The sequence below is a fragment of the Podarcis vaucheri genome, assembly GCF_965113315.1.
Source record: "Podarcis vaucheri genome assembly, chromosome: 14".
In the NCBI taxonomy this organism is placed as follows: Eukaryota; Metazoa; Chordata; class Lepidosauria; order Squamata; family Lacertidae; genus Podarcis; species Podarcis vaucheri.
This window is the reverse complement of record NC_138752.1, coordinates 8,572,000-8,590,713: the sequence shown is the minus strand read 5'-3', so window position 1 is coordinate 8,590,713 and position 18,714 is coordinate 8,572,000. Positions and strand designations below refer to the sequence as shown.

Genomic DNA, 18,714 nt, shown 5'->3' with positions numbered 1-18,714 from the left:
CAGAAAGAATATTAACCCTTACTAGGATTATTCCAGACCTGGGGTATGCAAACCCACTTCAAATCATGGTTTGGAAGCAATCTTGATTAGTGTAAACCATAGTTATCTCTGATTCGGGTTTAATAAGAAACTCTGGCTATAATAAACCAGAGACGGGTGGAGGAACCTGTACAAGGAGCCCTTGGTATATTCCCTATCTTTAAATCTTGTTTTGGAAGTGTTCCAAGAAGAACCGAAGTCCTTCTCCAAAGCAAAAGCCTGGGTACTTCTCTGAAGTTATCCTTAAAAGGCACTGATGGCAAAGCTATAGCCCTACAGATGCCGGTTTGCAATTCTGATAATATCTGGTCATTGGCTGGGGCTGATGGAAAATGGTGCTCAGCAACTTCTAGAGATCCACAGGTTCCCCACCTCTGATTTAAAGTGCAAAATTCAGGGTATATCATATTCCTACCTTACACGAATCATAGTCTTTGCGAATGTAGTACAAGTGGATCAGCCAATTCCTACTCTCCAGACTGCGCAGTTCTGGCACTGTGCAAAAAGGCAGCAAAACAAACATTTAGAGATCTAGTAGATGATGCCTTTTGAGACCCAGTTTTTGTACTTCACCCAGAGAGAAGCTGAAGCTTGGACCAGACCTGCTACATGAGGTTCTTGGTTGTTCATGCTCCAATGAAGCAGAAAACAGCAGGAGGCAGCGACAAAGAAGTAAGCAGGGAAGGAAACATCATACTAAGCATTATTACTGCAGCAGAGCCATGAAAGGTGGACACAAGAATAAAGGATGGCTGATCATTACCCATTCACTAAATATTTATATCCTATGTTTCCATCTCATTTCCTAGTGGTACAAGACAGCTGACTATCACCTTGTGTTAAAAATAAAGGCAAGACCAGCAAGCAAGATCACCCTTAAATAAGCCACGAAACAACACTAAAAAACCCTGACAGGCCACCGGAAGAAAGACGTTTTCATTTGGTACTGGAAGTGAGCCTTGTGGATCTTCCAGGACAGGGATTTATGCAACCTGGATGCTGCCACAAAGCAGCAACTGCACCTCTGACAGTAGGTGATGGAGCAAGATTTCTCTGGTTGATCTGAGTGGATAAGCAAGATCATATGGAATTGTACTTTAAATATACATACTCGAAGTAAGAGCTTTAGAGGCAATAACCCAATGGAACCCAGAACTTGTTCTACTTGTGAGTAGACCTAGGGCAACTGCTTAGCTATTGCAAGATAGACTTTGGGACAGAGCTAGTATTGCAACTCTTATCCTCTCATTGCATAGTTACTGCAGAGAAATCAGTGTTTAAGCTCTAAAGAAGTACCGAGTCACAATGCAATCAATCGCAAGCATGGACACTGCTTTTCCTGATACTATTTAAAGTTTTCAGAACAAGCCGCTGTTCACATCAAATGGGCATGAGTTGCAGTTCATCAAATTCATTTCTGCATCTGAAATTATGGCAACCCAAAGGTAACCATAGCAACCAACAGGAAAATCCAATGTCTGCAAGCCAGTATCACGATGGAGAAGCATAGCAGGAAACAAAGACAAAAGACTGCCAGAGCAAGAGCGCCGAGTTGATGGTGAAGTAGGGAGTGAGAATTTGAGAGAAAGCACCTCAGAAGGGAATAGGTAAAGGTAAAGGGACCCCTGACCGTTAGGTCCAGTCGTGGATGACTCTGGGGTTGAGGCGCTCATCTCACTTTACTGGCCGAGGGAGCCGGCACACAGCTACCGGGTCATGTGGCCAGCATGACTAAGCCGCTTCTGGCAAACCAGAGCAGCGCACGGAAACGCCATTTATCTTCCCGCTGGAGTGATACCTATTTATCTACTTGCACTTCGTGCTTTCGAACTGCTAGGTTGGCAGGAGCAGGGACCAAGCAATGGGAGCTCACCCCGTCGCGGGGATTCGAACCGCCAACCCTCTGATCGGCAAGTCCTAGGCTCTGTGGTTTAACCCACAGCACCACCCACGTCCCCCCTTCTAATAATAAGGGCAAAGCCCTCTTTAAGTTTGCCCAACTCAGACTTAGGCTTATATCCTGTCTCTAGCATGCCCTCTCTTCAAGGTAAAGAGACTTTGGTTTGGGGAGATGGGAATCTTCATGGAAGACTGAATCAAGTTTTCTTTTCAGTGTTCCAACCAAACTGAAAAACACACCTTTCGTCAAGTGTTTGATTGAAACACATAAATAGCTCACTTTATTTTTAAAGCAGATAGGAGAGGCAAGTGCCCTTCTTTTGGTGAAGCGCTACAGGCAGCCTATGACATAGCATACTTACAGTCAGTCAGATATGTGGGCAGACATTTTTAATAACTTCACCACAGGGAGGGGACACCAGTGGAAGCCATGTGCAGTTACTGTGACATAAGCTACCTGAAGGGGAGTCAGTGCCAAAGCATCATCTCTCTGGACCCAAACTTGTTACCAGGCCCCGCTGATCCCTCTCCAGTTTTGAAATCCTGGAAGATAGATAGGCGTCCTTTAGATTATTCAAGTTCCTTTTGCTTAAGCTCACAGCATTTCTGGCTGTCTGATTTGGGTTTGCCAGTGTGACATGTATGTACATTCATTATATGAGTGCACAGGCTTTATAGACATTGTTCCGTATCCCTGAGATTCAGTGCCTGATCTTCTCTGCCCACTGGAAACTACGGGCCTCACTCGTTTGCTCACATCTGATCTAGGGCCTGTAAATCATATCAGCAGAGTTGGCTCCAGCTGTCCCGGAGAGCTCATTGTTCCTGGTTATGCTGGTGCTTGTCCTGTCCTCCTGTTGCCACACCCTGTTAGCTCTTCCTGCTTGTGCATGGAAAATACCTGCAGGAACTCCAGGACTTCTAATGATTGAGAGAGGATGTTGCACAGGCAGGTACACTTCTTTCCAGTTAAGAAATTACAAGTCCTACACTTTCCCATACAACAACACATTCTCTCTCTGAAGGTCCTAGCCACCAGATCATTGGTCAGAGTTTTGCTTTTTCTGTTCTAACGCTGTTTCCAGTTGGCTCCAGTAAACCGAACAGGATCTGGGCATGCTGTATGTAGTTCCTAGGAAATAAGTCTGTATAAACAGCCTCAAGAATGACAAAATAATCCCCCCTCCTATCATAATAGGCTTGCCGCTCTGCTGCCTCACATCCTGAACTTCAGTGACACATACCTGTTTCTGTCTCTCCCCCCCCCCCAATTCCTGGGCCGTGAGAAAATTCAAATTCACGCATGCATTGGATTATGTCAGGGATTGTTCTAAGCACAAAGTATTAACAACTAGCAGGGAGTGCCTGGCACTGCCCAAGAATTAAAAGAAACCAAAACATATTATGGTTTTTAAAGGTAGTGTAATTTTTGAGTTTCGACCTTTCATGCCAAGAATAAGTGAGGTCATGCCAAAGTCATGCTTTGGTCCACCACTTTGATTCAAAATAATGTCTGGTGTCCAAACAATGGCAAAGACTGCCAGTCTCCCATCTCGGGAACCTTTATGCCAAGTTTGGCAGCAATATCTCAGGAGGTGGCCAAACCTATACCAAAGAAGCAGGCAGGGTCATGCCAAAGTCACATTTTGGTCTGCCATCTTGATTCAAAATGGTGGCTGGTGTCCCAGCATCAAGAAGAACTGCTGCTCCCACCTTGGCCACCCTCCTGCTGAATTTGGCAATGATATCTCAAGAAGCATCCAAATCTATGGAGGACAGATAGACAAGCAGACAAACTACTTTCCAAAACAAATAGTAGATAACACTCAAAACCTCCATTTTTTAATAACAGTAATGTTTGCTTTCCCATTTCTGCTACTAGGAAAGTCAGTTCCAGATGTGGGGTTTGGTATTTGTGGGGCTTTATTTGTTTTGCCTCGTTTACTGCCAACCTGTGGGGAATAAATCTGTGACTGTTTCCATTTTTTGCAGCTTTAGAATTATCCAGGCCAGGGGATTTATAATTCCTCTTTAAAAGAAGCAAGGGAAACAGCGGTAACAAGGGCCTAAAGAAACAATGGCAACAGAAGAGCAAGGAGTAAGGATTCTGGCACAAAATGAAAGGCAGTATGCTAGCATGAATAAGTCTTACATCCAGTCGGCTGCCATCGCTTCCCTTTAGCAAGGATCAGAGAGGAGGATTAAAACGTATGCATGAGCCCTAGGAGACCTTCTAACATTTCTCTTTACAGGCCAGTGGTTTAAAATCCCTTAGCCACGAGGTGTAAGATGTCTTTTACAAGAGATTCTGTTTTCACCTAGGATTCCAGAGATGTGATCACACCCGCAACAGGAGAAGTGAAGGGTTTGCTTAAAGATGTTAAACAATAGAATAGTGGCCGGCATCTACAAATATACATGATCCCAAGGACTGAGAATAATCACAGATGAAGCATGACAAACTCATCTAACCACAAAGGTGTCTTACTACACTGCGCACACAGACTCAAAAGCACATGCAGGTGATAAGCCCATCTCCTGGCACACACACACAACAGAAAGCTTTGAAATCTCTCTACTCCCCAAGACACAGCTGTTGTCTCATTGCTTAGTACTTCTTTTCCCTTTGCTCACTTTTGCAAACAGCCACTGGAACCAACTTTAAATCAAACAATAAACCTGTATGGCTCACAGTTATTTACAGTCAACTGGGTTTAATAAAACCCATCATATACAATTCTGATGCTTGCAACAAAGCTATAATTCATCTCACTATTCTATATTAATAGTCCCCATACACACAAAAGGAAAAAATTGGATTGAAATTGAAAAAATAAGAACAGCGGTTTAAATATAGAACAGCCATTCCTGGCTCCAGATCTCCCCCTAGTGGAAAATGGACTATGTGACAAGTTTTTACCTCCCTTGTTTCTAGATTCCTTTAAAATAACCAAAAGGAAAAATGGGAAGCAAGATGCTATTATAATTAGCATGCCTAAAAACATGTTTGTCTGATGGCTGATCAGAACAGTGCAGGTTAACTGAGACTGAGCAAATCACAAGTCCTCACTGATGCCCAGTCTTGGCACGCTAGTCTGTAAGAATGATGAGGGTATTTGCTGGCAATATCAGGAAGCTTTTTTATAGTACTGCATTGTGGAGGCTGAGCTACACACCAGTTTACAGAGTTAGAGGTATCCTGTTTCCTTCAGAGACCCAGACAATGATCCATATATAAAAAAAAGTAGGCACAACAGGCAGTTTGTCTCATAGTGGCTTGGGAAAACCATGGAACTCTGTACAAAACCACCACCACCTTGATTTAGGAGAATGGGGCCAAGTGCTGGTCTTACTGGGTTTTCTGCTCCCTCCTCTATTTCTATGGGGAGATTGGGAGGGGGGCATCCTCCCATGCAGACAGAAGATTATCAGGACTGCAAGGGCTCCAACTAACAGTATTGAATGTGTAAGGAGAAGGGGGAGAGAGAGAGAGACCAGAGTCGATATGGAGTTGAGGAGGCCAAGCCCTAAACAGTGAACTTCTAATCCAGGTATCCCCAAACTCGGCCCTCTAGATGTTTTTGGACTACAACTCCCATCATCCCTAGCTAACAGGACCAGTGGTCAGGGATGATGGGAGCTGTAGTCCCAAAACATCTGGAGGGCCGAGTTTGGGGATGCCTGTATCTGTCTACTATTCTTTAACATTCATAAGTTGTTTCTTTTCAGTACTGTTGGAATCTTTTTAAACTTATTTTTTAAATTTAATATTGAACCAGCATGCCCCATCACTTCAAAAATATTTCCAGGTTCCCTGATAGTAGGGACAGGCCCTGTTTTCTGGTATTTGTCTCTGGCAAACCAGTATCCCTGTTATATCTTTGGGGAATGCTGTGTTAAAAAACAACTATAAGAGCCAGTTGCCAGTTGTCAGGATTCAGTTCACTTACCAGGGTTGCAAAAAGTTATGTGTCTGTGTGGATAAGGTACGGATCCAGCGTGCATAAACACATGAGGGTGGCCAGTTCACATACACCACAGCTGCCAAAGTATATTTCCAATGGCTGATAACTGACCATAGGGCAAGTGTGCTTTTCTAGGCTCTCTTTAATCAAAGAACAGTCACGTTCCAGCCTTCTGAATCCATGGGAGGCTATTTCGGACTAAATTGACAAAACATTCAACAGGTAGAATAGAATCATTGGCCATGTATAATTGCTTTAAAGCTCTAAATGGCCTCAGTCCAATATACCTGAAGAAGGTGGTGAAATGCGGTATTAATACTGCTGTATGGTGCCCAAATTATTTTATGTGACTGTGATATACACACATATATTTCATGTTATAGAAAGATGTTGGCTGTGGGAGCCACTGCTAAAAGCAACACTAGAAATGTATCTGTGCTCATAGCAAACAAAGTATTCCTCATGAAAAACATCTATCTGTTTCGTGCACATCCAGCAATAAATTCAATCTTTTCTTGGCCTTAGTCCATTTCCCACTATTTTGTGTCTATTTCACCACAAGAAAATCCAAATGACTTAATTCCATTTAGTGTCCTGCTCTCCACAATAAAATGCCTGTAATGAATCTGGCCCAAAACCTGGACTGAACACCAGAACAAATAATTCAGGAGATGTTTCTTCTATAAACTTAATGAACAGGGCCTAATGCAAAGAGCATTTCCTTACAAAGAAAGAAAATAAATTGGAGTCCTGCTCCACACGACCAGCAGTATACAAAGAGAGAAATGCCTTCCCCAGTATGATACTATCACTAACTACAAGATGATTTGATTGGAATGCTCAGGGAGAGGAAATGGGTATGACTGGAGCTAGACATTTTTAATTCAAAACCAGAAAAGCATTTTAGAAAATATCCAATTCATTTACAATGAAGTAGTAAGATTAATATCTTGACACAGCATGATTATTATTAACCCCATGCTGCTTCAAGAAGCAGAGCTCCTTTTATTCAAACACTGTTTGATTCTGGGTGGGGAGAAACTATTTTGAGTGTATTCTAGATTTTGAGGCACAAACAAAGGAAACTGGTTTTTCAGAGAAGGTCTACCCAGGAGGTAAAGTAAGTGTGTGGGGGTGCAGAGATGAAGGTTTCCCCTGTGAATGTGTTAGTCCCTGAATAATGCCTGGCATGCAGAAAAGCTCTGAAGGGTTTACTTCCTTCAAGGACTTTCACTCGGAAAGGACTTCAAGGTTCAAGATAATTTGTACAACATAAAATTATCTAATCATTTGTCAAGTGTTTTCTAGCTACACCATTAAGAGTATGTATTGTTGAAGAATCCTGTTGGAAATTAAATGGGAGCAGAAATTGCCCTAATCTGAATGTTCGTCTGCGATCCAGAATATGGGCAGTATTTGTTGTCAACCCTTTTAGTCCACAAATGGGGACATAAATAATTATACGATTTTCTGCATTGTTTTTGATCTTTCCCTTCCACTGAAATCAACTGCATATTTACGCAGATAGTGAGATGAATAACGTAGGTTTCACCAGAAGCCAAACTGTAGCGGATGGGATGGAACTTGCTATCTCCTTCTCATGACAAGCCTTATTCTCTCCATTCCGTTACCTTTTCCTCTTCTGCTTTTGGTGCCTTTGGCTATTATGTTTTTAATGGAAAGTAGTGTTTCACTGTTGTGTTCATCTACCATAGACACACTGCTAATTTCTTGGAAGGATGTCCAGGATGGCTCCCACACCAGAGCCCCTTAGCGCTATTGAGATATTACTTTTTCATATTTAGCTGGAAATGGAATTGAAATAGAGGCGCCAAACTTGAGCATGAGCTTTTCAACCTAGCTATGTCCTTTTCCAGAAGTGCCATATGGAATTTAATATACAGTAGTGCTATATTACCCAGCAGTGCCCTACCCCAAGGCATAGATCATTCTGTAATGTTTAGTCACAAAGGTCCTTTGCAACATTAATTAAAAGTTTCCTGTTTGCAGTTCTTCCTGTTTTATGCTTCTTATTGATTTCAGCTGTAATGATGAATTGCCTTTTGAATAGTCCCACTCTCAGTCCCAGTTTCTGTTCCTGCTGGCTAGTACATTTTTGTGACTTTATTTTGAAGGCTGCTGAACCGTATCAGTCACGCCATTTTCTGTTTCTGCAGCTATGCTGTACAGTTCTGCAAAAGCAGGGTCAGCCTTTCCACCCCATCTGGTTTAAATTATTTAAAAGTGAGGAAGTTTATTCTTAACTCTGACTTGCCTTTGCCTTTCCCTCAGAGGAAATTCCAGAAAGAGGGCTTAGCTTTGCTCCTCTTTGCCTGCTTAGGAATGAGAGGGAATAGTACACAAGTGAAATGCTATGCTTCAGAATAATGCTAAGGAAAAGGATGCAAGGACTTTAGTGGATATGGGGGGGGGGGTCAAGATGCACTCAAAAGTGGACTAGTAATATAAAGCTGATCCCAAGGACAAACATTAGGTACAAAATGCAGGATTCATATTCACGAGATAACTACAGTGGTGCCCCGCAAGACGAAATTAATTCGTTCCGCAATTTTTGCCGTCTAACGAATTTTTCTTCTTGCGAAGCACGGTTTAAACGGTTTAACAAAGTCGCAAGACGTTTTCGTCTTGCGAAGCAAGCGCATAGGGGAATTCGTCTTGCGAGGCAAATCGCGAATGAAAAAACCTTTCGTCTAGCGAGTTTTTTGTCTTGCGAGGCATTCGTCTTGCGGGGCACCACTGTAGTTGGATAGGACACTGCTTAGAAAAACAGACATTACAGTGAGTAACAAAAGAATTCTCCACTCCTCTACCCAGCTGAGATGCTAGGTACCATGCATAACACCACTGGCACATATCTGTAGTAATCCTCAGAGAGCCAATGCATACAGAACCTGGACACAGAGTAGTTACGTGAAAAATGTGGTTATGTGTCAGTTTCCTGTTATTTGTACTTATTGGTGCCCCACTGAGGAACAAATGGATGGGGGGAAGTGATGCAGGGGTGAGAATGTTCATCACCTCCCCACCCAGTTTTGCCTGCTTTAAGCCCCCCTCCCCCTGCTATACAGCGAGTGCAAGTGGCTGGGGAAACCCAGCCAGATGGGTGGGGTATAAATAATAATAATAATAATTATTATTATTAATGAGAAAGCAGACTGATTATGACACAAATCCGATGCTAGCATGATAGTTTGGCCCACAGGTATCCATTGGGCCTAAACTATTTGTCACTGCTAAGTGGTACCAATATCAAATGAAAGACTGATTATTTTCAAGATCACAATGATATATGGAAATGTCTCTCCACACCAACCTGTAAATCACAGGGTGTGTGTGTAGAATGGATCTGATTCACTAGGTTGGGTCAAAGCAATTCAGTAACTGCAAAAGGACAGCTCCGTTATTTCACAAAGCGTTTTACTCATAGAAATAGATAAGCTAGAACAAACCTCTTGCTGAGCGAGCTCTTGGAGGTTCTTTGGATGCTGGGAAGGATGCAGGCTGAAATAATACAAAAAAAGGCATTAAAACTGTGTCAAAATGAATAACACAGGACTATCCAGAGAGGATGCTAATAATTGTGGACTATGACAGGGATGGCTCTCCAGATCTTGTTGGATTCCAACTTCCATCAGCCCCAGTCCTTGTGGCCACTAGTACAGGTAAGATACATATACATTAATAAAGGAAATAGCACATTATCAAAGATCTTGTTCATACGGAGGTGATAAACTTGCAACATACAACTTCAGAATATACACATCACAACAAAAAAGCAAACCCTGTCACGGTTTCTACATGCAGGGGTTTTTATTTTTATTTTGCACTGGAGGAACTTTCAGTCATGTGAGCCCCCACTGCTCACAGCCTAGATACATATTCACCACCACAGTGAGAACAAGGCCTAAATCTATAAAGCATTACTTCTACATTTATTAGAACTGAGAAGCAAAATCTCCTCTCTAGAAAAGCCTAATTGCCAGGCTGACTGAAAAATTCAACCATGTGATCAATAAAACAGTTTTCTAGGGACAGAAGCAGATAGTCAAGCAAAGGGAAGGTTTCTTTGGGCTGCAGAAGTTAATGGGGAACTTTATTTAATAAAAGCTTTCAAATCTGTTTTTTTAAAGCCTGTAATATCATATCATAGTATCTTTTTAAAGAAGCATTTACTTAATGTAACTTTTCAAGAAGCTCATGCTTTGAAGAAATTTCTGCAGGGGTTGAACATCTTGTATATCAGGGTATGCCTTGTTTATGCTAGGTGTGTAGTAAAAGCTACAAAAATAATTTAGCCACAAGGGATGGAATGGCCAGAAATGGCCCCACTTTATCTTTTGCCACAGAAAATTAAGAGAAAACGCCAAATGTTTGAGACACAGCTGTCCCTTCTTCCCTCCCTCCCCCCCGATTTCCTTCCAAATCCTGTAATTTTCAATGTGAAAATACTGGGAGAGGGATCAAAAAAAATATAAGCCCCCAGTGACACAATGGGTCTGGTTGTTAACCAGAAGGTTGGTGGTTCAAGCCCACCCAGGGATGGCTGTGGGCAAGATTCCTGCACTGCAAAGGGTTGGACTAGATGACCCCCAAGGTCCCTTCCAACTTTACAATTCTATGATTTTGCTCCAGTCTTTCTGTAACACTCCACTTCTCATTTTCCCAATTTTATTTACAGTATCCTGCTTTTGGTACAATATTATTTAGTTCCAATAATAACCTAAATGGAAAAGAGCATGGGAGTGTTCTGGTAGGTCCATCCACTCCAACATCCTACAGTGGCCACACAGATGCTTCTGAAGAGCTTATCTATCTATCTATCTATCTATCTATCATTCATTCATTCATTCACTTACTTACTTACTTACTTACTACCTTACTTACTTACATAATCAATACAAACCAAAATGACCCTGCCCTCTGGCTTACAATCTAAAAAGACACAACACACAAAAAGAAAATACGATTCGGAGGGAGTAAGAAATTAAGAAACACAAGTACCGTATTTTTCGCTCGATAACACGCACCTGACCATAACACGCACATAGTTTTTAGAGGAGGAAAACAAGAAAAAAAAATTCTGAATGAAACAGTGGATGTATCATTTTTGTGCTTCATGCTGTGGCCACAGACATGTGATTTGACGGTGAGTTTGGGGTAGCCCGATGCAAAGATCCTGAGAATCCATGTGGATCTGTCCTTTGTAACCACGTTTTTGCACCATTGCAGCCCCAGGCAACAGTGGGTGCGTGATTTTTTTGGTGCAGGCTGTAGCCATGGGCATGCTATGTGATCTGATGGTGAATTTGGGCTAACCCAATGCAAAGATCCTGAGGATCCATGTGGATCTGTTCTTTGTAACCACGTTTTTGCACCATTGCAGCCCCAGGCAACAGTGGGTGCGTGATTTTTTTGGTGCAGGCTGTAGCCATGGATATGCTATGTGATCTGATGGTGAATTTGGGGTGACCCAATGCAAAGATCCTGAGGATCCATGTGGATCCGTGCTTTGTAACCACGTTTTAAGTGGGGAGGGAAGGAAAAACATAGAAGGGACAAGGAGCACCGAGAGGGGTGTGCGGAGAAGCAGCTGGCTAAGGATGCAGGAGAGGGGTTTTACCGGAGGGAGGAAAGGAAGGCAAAAGTTCCCCCCACGCACCCACCCAAGCCAGCCAGCTCTCTCTCTCTCCCCCACCTGCATGTTGCAGCACCGGAGCACGAGAGGAATTAGAAGGAAGGACGCTCTGCTTTCCCCTCTGCTTGCCTGGAGGGGAGGGGTTTTCTCTGCTCTTTGTTCCGTTTGAGCAAACACAGTAACAAACAGAAGCGGGTGGGTTCACGCCTGTCGGCTCCAGGGACCACACATTCGCTCAATAACACACACAGACATTTCCCCTTACTTTTTAGGAGAAAAAAATCTGCGTGTTATAGAGGGAAAAATACGGTACTTAATTCCAGAGCTAGCTCAAGACATTTTGGCAGCTGAGGCAAAAAACAAAATGATGCCCCCCTCTCTGCCAGGGAATAAGGGGTGAGCGCAGATCTATATCAGGAACAAGGGGGTGGAAATAAATATATACATTGAGATTTGCTGCCCCTGTGAATCTTTCTGCCCAAGGTGGACCCCTCACTTTGCTAAGTGGGCCAGTCCTGACTAGTTCTAAGATGCAGGTTGAGCAGCTGAGATGGAAACAGAAGAGCCAAACATTGCTGGTCTCTCAACTGCACCACCAATGGGGAGGGAGACTGCTTCCCTTTTCTTCCACTTCTGAGTCTGATGGAATGACTGCTGCCATGTTCGCACTTGATGGAGAGAGAAGTCTTGCTTCTCAGCAGAGCTGACAACAAAACAGCCACCCTCCTCACTCCAGCCTCCAATTTCCCCTAGCATCTAGTATTCTAATGTATACTGCTTCTGAACGTAAAGGTTCCATTTACCATCACAGTTAATAGCAGGTGGATTTGTCTACTCCCATTTTAAGCTATCTAAGCTGGCGCCCCCTCACCCCCATCTAATCTTGAAGCAGCAAGTTCCATACATTTATTATGCTCTGTATGCAATACTACCCCCTTATGACTGTTCTGAATTTTCACAGGTTGGTCCCCGAATAAAGGGGGGCATTCTCTCTATTCACATTAAGCACGTTTACTTTTCTCAATCTCTGACATGTCACCACTTTTTTTAAAAAAACTTTCTATAAAGCCCCAAATGGTTCAGTTTTTTCTTATAGACCTAACAGATGCAGCTTATGCTCTGTTATCAACAAAGGAGTCAGAAAGCCACCACAAAGCTGCTGACTGCATTATATCTATTATTAGTAACAGAATTGGATTAATTCCACTTACTTACACCTGCCATCCTGCTGCTGCTATTGATTATATAGATTCTGACAGTGTGCAGAACTTTTAAAGTTGTAACAGAGTTGCTGCCTATCTTGAGTGCTGAAATTTTGGCCTGAAGCTGGACTTGCACACAGAAAAAAACTGGATTTTTTTAAAAAAATCTATTGTCGAGAGCAGTGGCCATGCATGTTTGTGAGTATATATGTGAATCTCGTCACCACAACATGGTGATCCACTCCCTGCTTTGACAACTGTATCTGCTGCCTAGATTGGGTTTACTTTACACTAAAACCAGAAGAGGGGTAGCAGAGGAAGCTAACTATGGACTTATTTACATTTAGCTTTAAAACTAATCAGTTCCAGTTCCAGTAGGTGTCTGTGGCATTAGTACATGGTTACACCACAACTGGCATTTCATTTTTTAAAAAAATGATATTAAGAGCTTTAGAATTACAGAAAAAAACAAAAAAGAAAAGGAAAGAAAGAAAACAAAATAAAAACAAACCACAATCAAACAATACAAATTGATAAAAATCAAAATCAAAAAATAACACAACACAATCAAAGACAAAAATAAGCCACAAACATTTAAAAACAAATCCAATATTCTCAAATCCTTAACTGTCATCCTTCTTTCTTTGACCTCCTCACTCCTCCCTTTTTTTGTATCCTAGTTGTTAATTGTCACAGCAAATCCTTTCCATTTTTCATAATATTCTGTCATTACATTACCTTAGTCTATTTTAACCTTATCTTACTATAAAAGACCCTAAAACTTGAAACTTAAATCTTATTTATACCAATTTCTCATAACCATAATATTCTTACATAATTCTTTTTAACATTTTTGCTAAAGCCAAATGATTTCGTTCCAACATTTTTCTAACATTCATCAATTTTATAAAGCAATCCTAATTAAAAAAAAAAATTCTTCCAATCTTCAACCAGCGTCTCTTCCTCCTGGTCCTGGGTTTTGCCAGTCCTTTCTATCCCATCAATCTAGCGCATTAACCTGGTAATCTTATGTCCGAGGCCCTTAAGTCTCTTCCATGTCCCTTCCGCAGCTCTTCTTCATATTTATACCTGTACTTTACTTTATCTCCTGCTCCTTTCATTCGTGGGAACTCCAACTTGACAGTGTTTTTGACCCTTCTCGACAAATCAGTCCCTTTTCCATATTCCACACTAAACTCCATGTGGTATTTAAAAACATGTTTCAGAGTCCCTCCAGAATTAAGAGCCTCCACAAACCCAAACATCTCACGGCCCATTGCCAGACTTGAAAAGTCCAAACATCCCTGCATAGGGGGGTCTATCCAACCCCCCATTTCCAAACCAAACCAAACTTTATCTTTCCAAATCTGGCTTTTTCCAAGTTCATTTGTCAGATCCAAAAACTCATGTTCCTGCTGAGCCACAGCTCCCTCCATCTCTGGCGCCCGAGGTTCAGCAACATCCTCTTCCCTCATCTGATCTGTCAGAGCACACTCCTGATTTGGTTCCTGGGTGGGCTCTATATAGTTTCCCACTACCTGGCCAAAATTTCTAATCACAGCAGTCATCAAGTCCGTCTTCTCATGTAGCTGTTCCAGTAGGGCACTTGTTTTGCAGAAAGCACTCACCAGAGCTTCTGAATACATTGTTCTGCAAGGTCAGAAGTCTATTCCCACGGTCATAATCTGTTGCAGCTGCAGAGCTCCCCGATTCAGATTTAGTAACAGTTTCACAGGCTCCCTCTAGGGGAAGAACTTCTATTTGTTCTTTTCTTTTAAAGGCAGATCTAACAACAAAGTTTCCTTTTTCAGATATTTTGTCAATATTTGTTCCTTTAAAATGCGAAGGAGAACAATGGAATTACTATGTTTCTCTTCTTTTAACTATCTGTCAAAGACATTTGTCTCTGGTCAATGAGCTTCCCAAAGAACGTCAGTCCTGACACCCCGCTCCCATGATCAAGACGGTGGAAAATTACTTTGCTTTACACTCGCTTCTGCAGGTTTAAACAGTCCAGAAAAAATCCCCCCTCTTCTCCTGCTTCCGAAGGGGGTTCAACAGTTTTAAATGATGAAAGTTAATCCTTTACAGGCGATTTTCTGAACTCTAGTTTGCCATGTCTTTGCTTTAATCTATCTACAAGAAACGGAAGGCTGACTTCCTGTTTAGACCTTCCTGTTTCAGTGCCAAATTAAGATGAATTTCTTAGTCCAATTTTCCTTGCTGCTCGCAGGTCATTATTTAAAGTCCAATTGTCCAAAATTAAAGTAGTCACGGGTAGTTGTTTTAAATGCCAAATTGTCCCAGGAAAAAGGCAGCACTCTCCGGCAACGGCTGTGCGGCTTCGCTCCACGGAAGAAGCAGTTGACTCTCAGCACCGCGCCACTTCCCCCTCTTCGCTCCGGAGCCCGTAAATGGGTTCCTTTACGGGTTGGGGGGGCGCTAAAGGTGCCCGCCGAGTCCCATGGTCACAGGCTTCATCCGCCTGTGATTTTTTAAAGGGTCCCTGTTTCGCCGTAGCGGGAAAGACCCGTTTTCCGTGGAGCTGGTCCCTCTGGATCAAAGGGAATCCGCCATTACCGATGGCGCCACCCCGGAAGTCTCTGTCACAACTGGCATTTCAACTGCTATGCCTCTGCCAACTGAGGTTGGGGGAATTGAGTCATAGGAAAATGCAACTTCCTAGAAATTGAACCGTTGCTCATTTAGTACAAATGATCCATACATTTTCCTTCAGGGAAACAACTATACATTTGCTGTGCCATAAGCTACCCTTGGTTTGCACTTCCCAGAAAAACTACAGAAAGAACAAGCTGTAACCTGAGAACCTTCTCTCATGATTTTGGAGAACGAAGCTGGGGGTGGGGAACATTGTCAGAACAATTAGGTTCATAGGCTGGAATTCCTACTAGATCTATCTTTTATTTGGACATCCAAGTGGCTGGAGCAGCACAAACCATCTTACACTTGGAAGGTTGATGCATGGCCTCTCCTAGACAAAACAGGCGGCCACAGTTTTTTAATGTCCCAGCTGCATTAAAGTTTTATGCTGGGCTGCCTACATACAGTTTGGAAAAAATTACAGTTGGTAACCTAGCAGCTGTATTTTGTACTAACTGAGACAGATGTATGTTGCTAGTCTTAAAACAGTTTCACAGAGTAAACATCTGGGTTCTGTTCAAGATGCTAGCTGAACCTTTAAAACCATACATTGGTTAAGGCCAGGATACATTAAGGACCACCACCTGGACACATACATCTGCCTGATTTCTGGGATCTTCTTTGGACACCCTTCTTTGAGTCCCTCTGCTAGAGACCTGAGGCAAGTGGTGATCCACAAGAGGGTCATTTGAGCTGTGGCCCTCAGACCCCTGGAATGCACTGTCCAGGAAGACTCAGCTGGTGCCAATAATGATGTCTTTTTCGTGCCTAATGAAGAAAGATATTATTATTTCTCTATGCTTTTTAAGCTTTAATCTAGCCATCTGCTTTTAATTCCTCTGCTAATGTTTTATGACATTTTATATTGTTATTATGTACTTAAGTGTATTTTCTTAGCCACCCTGTGGATTTTACCTGAAGAGTAGCACAAAAATTCATTCAATAAAATTAATGTTGTAGCTTTCAGGCAAACTGCTGAGACACAGAGTACAGCTATGAAGACAAAGGAGGTTATTCATCATGATCCATGTACGTCTGCGCAGGAGGAAAGCTTTATGTCACATTATTTTATTCTTAGAATTGTTGCTTTTAAACACTACTGCCTGCAACAGTTAATGGAAAAACAAAAGTATTTACTTTAATAGCGACCTGGGGCTATGATGTAGCAGTGCTGGATAATGAAGGTACTTTGGTTAAAAAAAAAACCCCAATGTAAAAATCATTCTGCAACCAAGACATCAAAACTTTCTCACTGCACTACCAAATATAGTAAAATAGAGCAAGACAATCTTGCAGATCAAAATCCTTCTGTCTAACGTGAAATGCTGAGCTGAAACCACCATTAAAAGAGCAACTAAAATTCCTGGAATGTACCATAAAGAATCTTGGTTCTAACTATATTCTCCAGCTGTGACCACCAAAAAATTAACACCAGTGAATCATGTCCTTTGAAGTGATGTACTGGAGATTATTTTAACAAATCTAATGTTAGAGCACACTGCCATAAAAAGATACCTTTAAAATCATCGTTCTGTATTGTTTTTAGGGGTACAGTGGTACCTCGGGTTAAGAACTTAATTCGTTCCAGAGGTCCGTTCTTAACCTGAAACTGTTCTTAACCTGAGGTACCACTTTAGCTAATGGGGCCTCACACTGCCGCTGCTCAATTTCTGTTCTCATCCTGAAGCAAAGTTCTTAACCCAAGGTACTATTTCTGCGTTAGCGGAGTCTGTAACCTGAAGCGTCTATAACCTGAGGTACCATTGTATTTTATCTCTTTTAAAAATCTTCTTGTACCCTAGGATTTTGTTAAGAGGTGCATACTACACATACTTTAATAAATAAATTGCAGCTACTGCTGAGATTCCTCACCCCCTCAATTACTCTCTATACAAGGGGAAGGTAGCCTGGTGCATTCCAGATGTTCTGGACTACAACTCCCATAACCCCTGGCCATTGGCCATGCAGGCTGAAGCTGATGGGAACTGTATGTGATGAAAACGGAGACTGATGTAAGGATTAAAACATTCAGCATAAGCACGGAAGACTTGGTTGTTCAAATCCCTGCAAAGCTTAGAGGATTACCTTGGGCCACTCACTCTCTTTTTCCTCTTTCCCCCACCACCGACAATATGGAGATGATGCCGAGTTTGAAGGGCTATTATAAAGATATATTAGAAGCAGGCCAGATAATAAATAATAATTGAAGGTTTTATTTTGTTTTTTATCTTCTATTTTGGAAACGTACATCCATATTTTATTTCCTTTTAATTTTTTTGGGGTCCCCAAGACCGGAGGATCCTAAGCTAATGGCTTGTTGAGCTTATACGTAAATCCGGCACTGATTCTTGACGCTCGGAGCAAATCGCACAAGCTTGCAGCCTAGCCCTTATTATCCCTGCGCCAAAGCGCCACCGGCAGTGCTATATCAGTAAGGATTATAACATCCTGGAGCCGGAAGGGAACCCCCAAGGGTCATCTAGTCCAACCCCGTGCCATGAAGGAATTCCCGTGAAGGAATCTGGGGGTGCGAAGGCCGGGTAGGCAAGCAAGCAGGGAGCCCCCTCGGTGCTAAAGACCCCCCCTCACCGACCCCAATATCTACACGTGATGGGGAGGAAGAGGGGCAGCGGCGCCTGCTCAACCTGCGTGTTTCCAATCCAGGCTTTCTGGTAGCAACCAGGCCGCGCGGGCTCTGAGGGAAGGAGCCCGACCGCTTCCCAAGGGGAACGTGAGGGGAACGGGGAGTGGAGGCAAAGGTGGCAAGAGACGAGAATACAGGACCCCCTCGCTCACCGGTCGTGCGGCCACCTCCGCCATGGCGCCTCAGTTTCTCAACCAGGCCCGGCAAGCCGCTTGTTGCTATGGTTACCAGACGACGCGAAAGGTTCCCCCGCGCCGCGCGAGGAACCCGGATGCTGTTGCCGCGGTAACCATGGCTCTCCTCGATCCCGCCCCCCGACGAAACGGGATTTTACGTCAGCGGGAGAGGGGAAGTGAGGATGCGGCCGCCGCGAGGCCTGTCGGGAAGAGGGAGGGGAGGCGCGGCCGCGACATAAGATGCTCCTCCCACCCTCCCAGTTTTGGCAAATGGACCTTTCCCAGCGAAGCCTTGTAGAACGCGCAGCGGTAAAATGGACTGTACCACTTCGGAGTGGGTGGGAATCACATTTTGTATTTTTAATAAAATAATTAATACCCCACCACATCCCTGCAGCTAGAAAACTAGTGCACGTGGGGAAAGCGCTGGTAATTTTCTATTTACAGTGCTAACTATTGGAGGGTTTTTTAG

General features: G+C 42.9%; 1 protein-coding gene across 1 annotated transcript in view; it reads right to left on the bottom strand.

The window, feature by feature from the left end:
* Positions 1–18,367, bottom strand: part of BBS4 (Bardet-Biedl syndrome 4) — a 41,239-nt gene extending 22,872 nt beyond the window's left edge. Inside the window, exons 1-3 of the mRNA XM_082198573.1 lie at positions 18,219–18,367; positions 9,374–9,425; positions 455–534 (exon numbers count right to left, since the gene is read on the bottom strand). Coding sequence (XP_082054699.1) covers positions 455–534; positions 9,374–9,425; positions 18,219–18,242 — 156 coding nt within the window. The 5' untranslated portion in view covers positions 18,243–18,367. The remainder of the gene's footprint in view (positions 1–454; positions 535–9,373; positions 9,426–18,218) is intronic.
* Between the last annotated feature and the right edge of the window lie 347 nt (positions 18,368–18,714).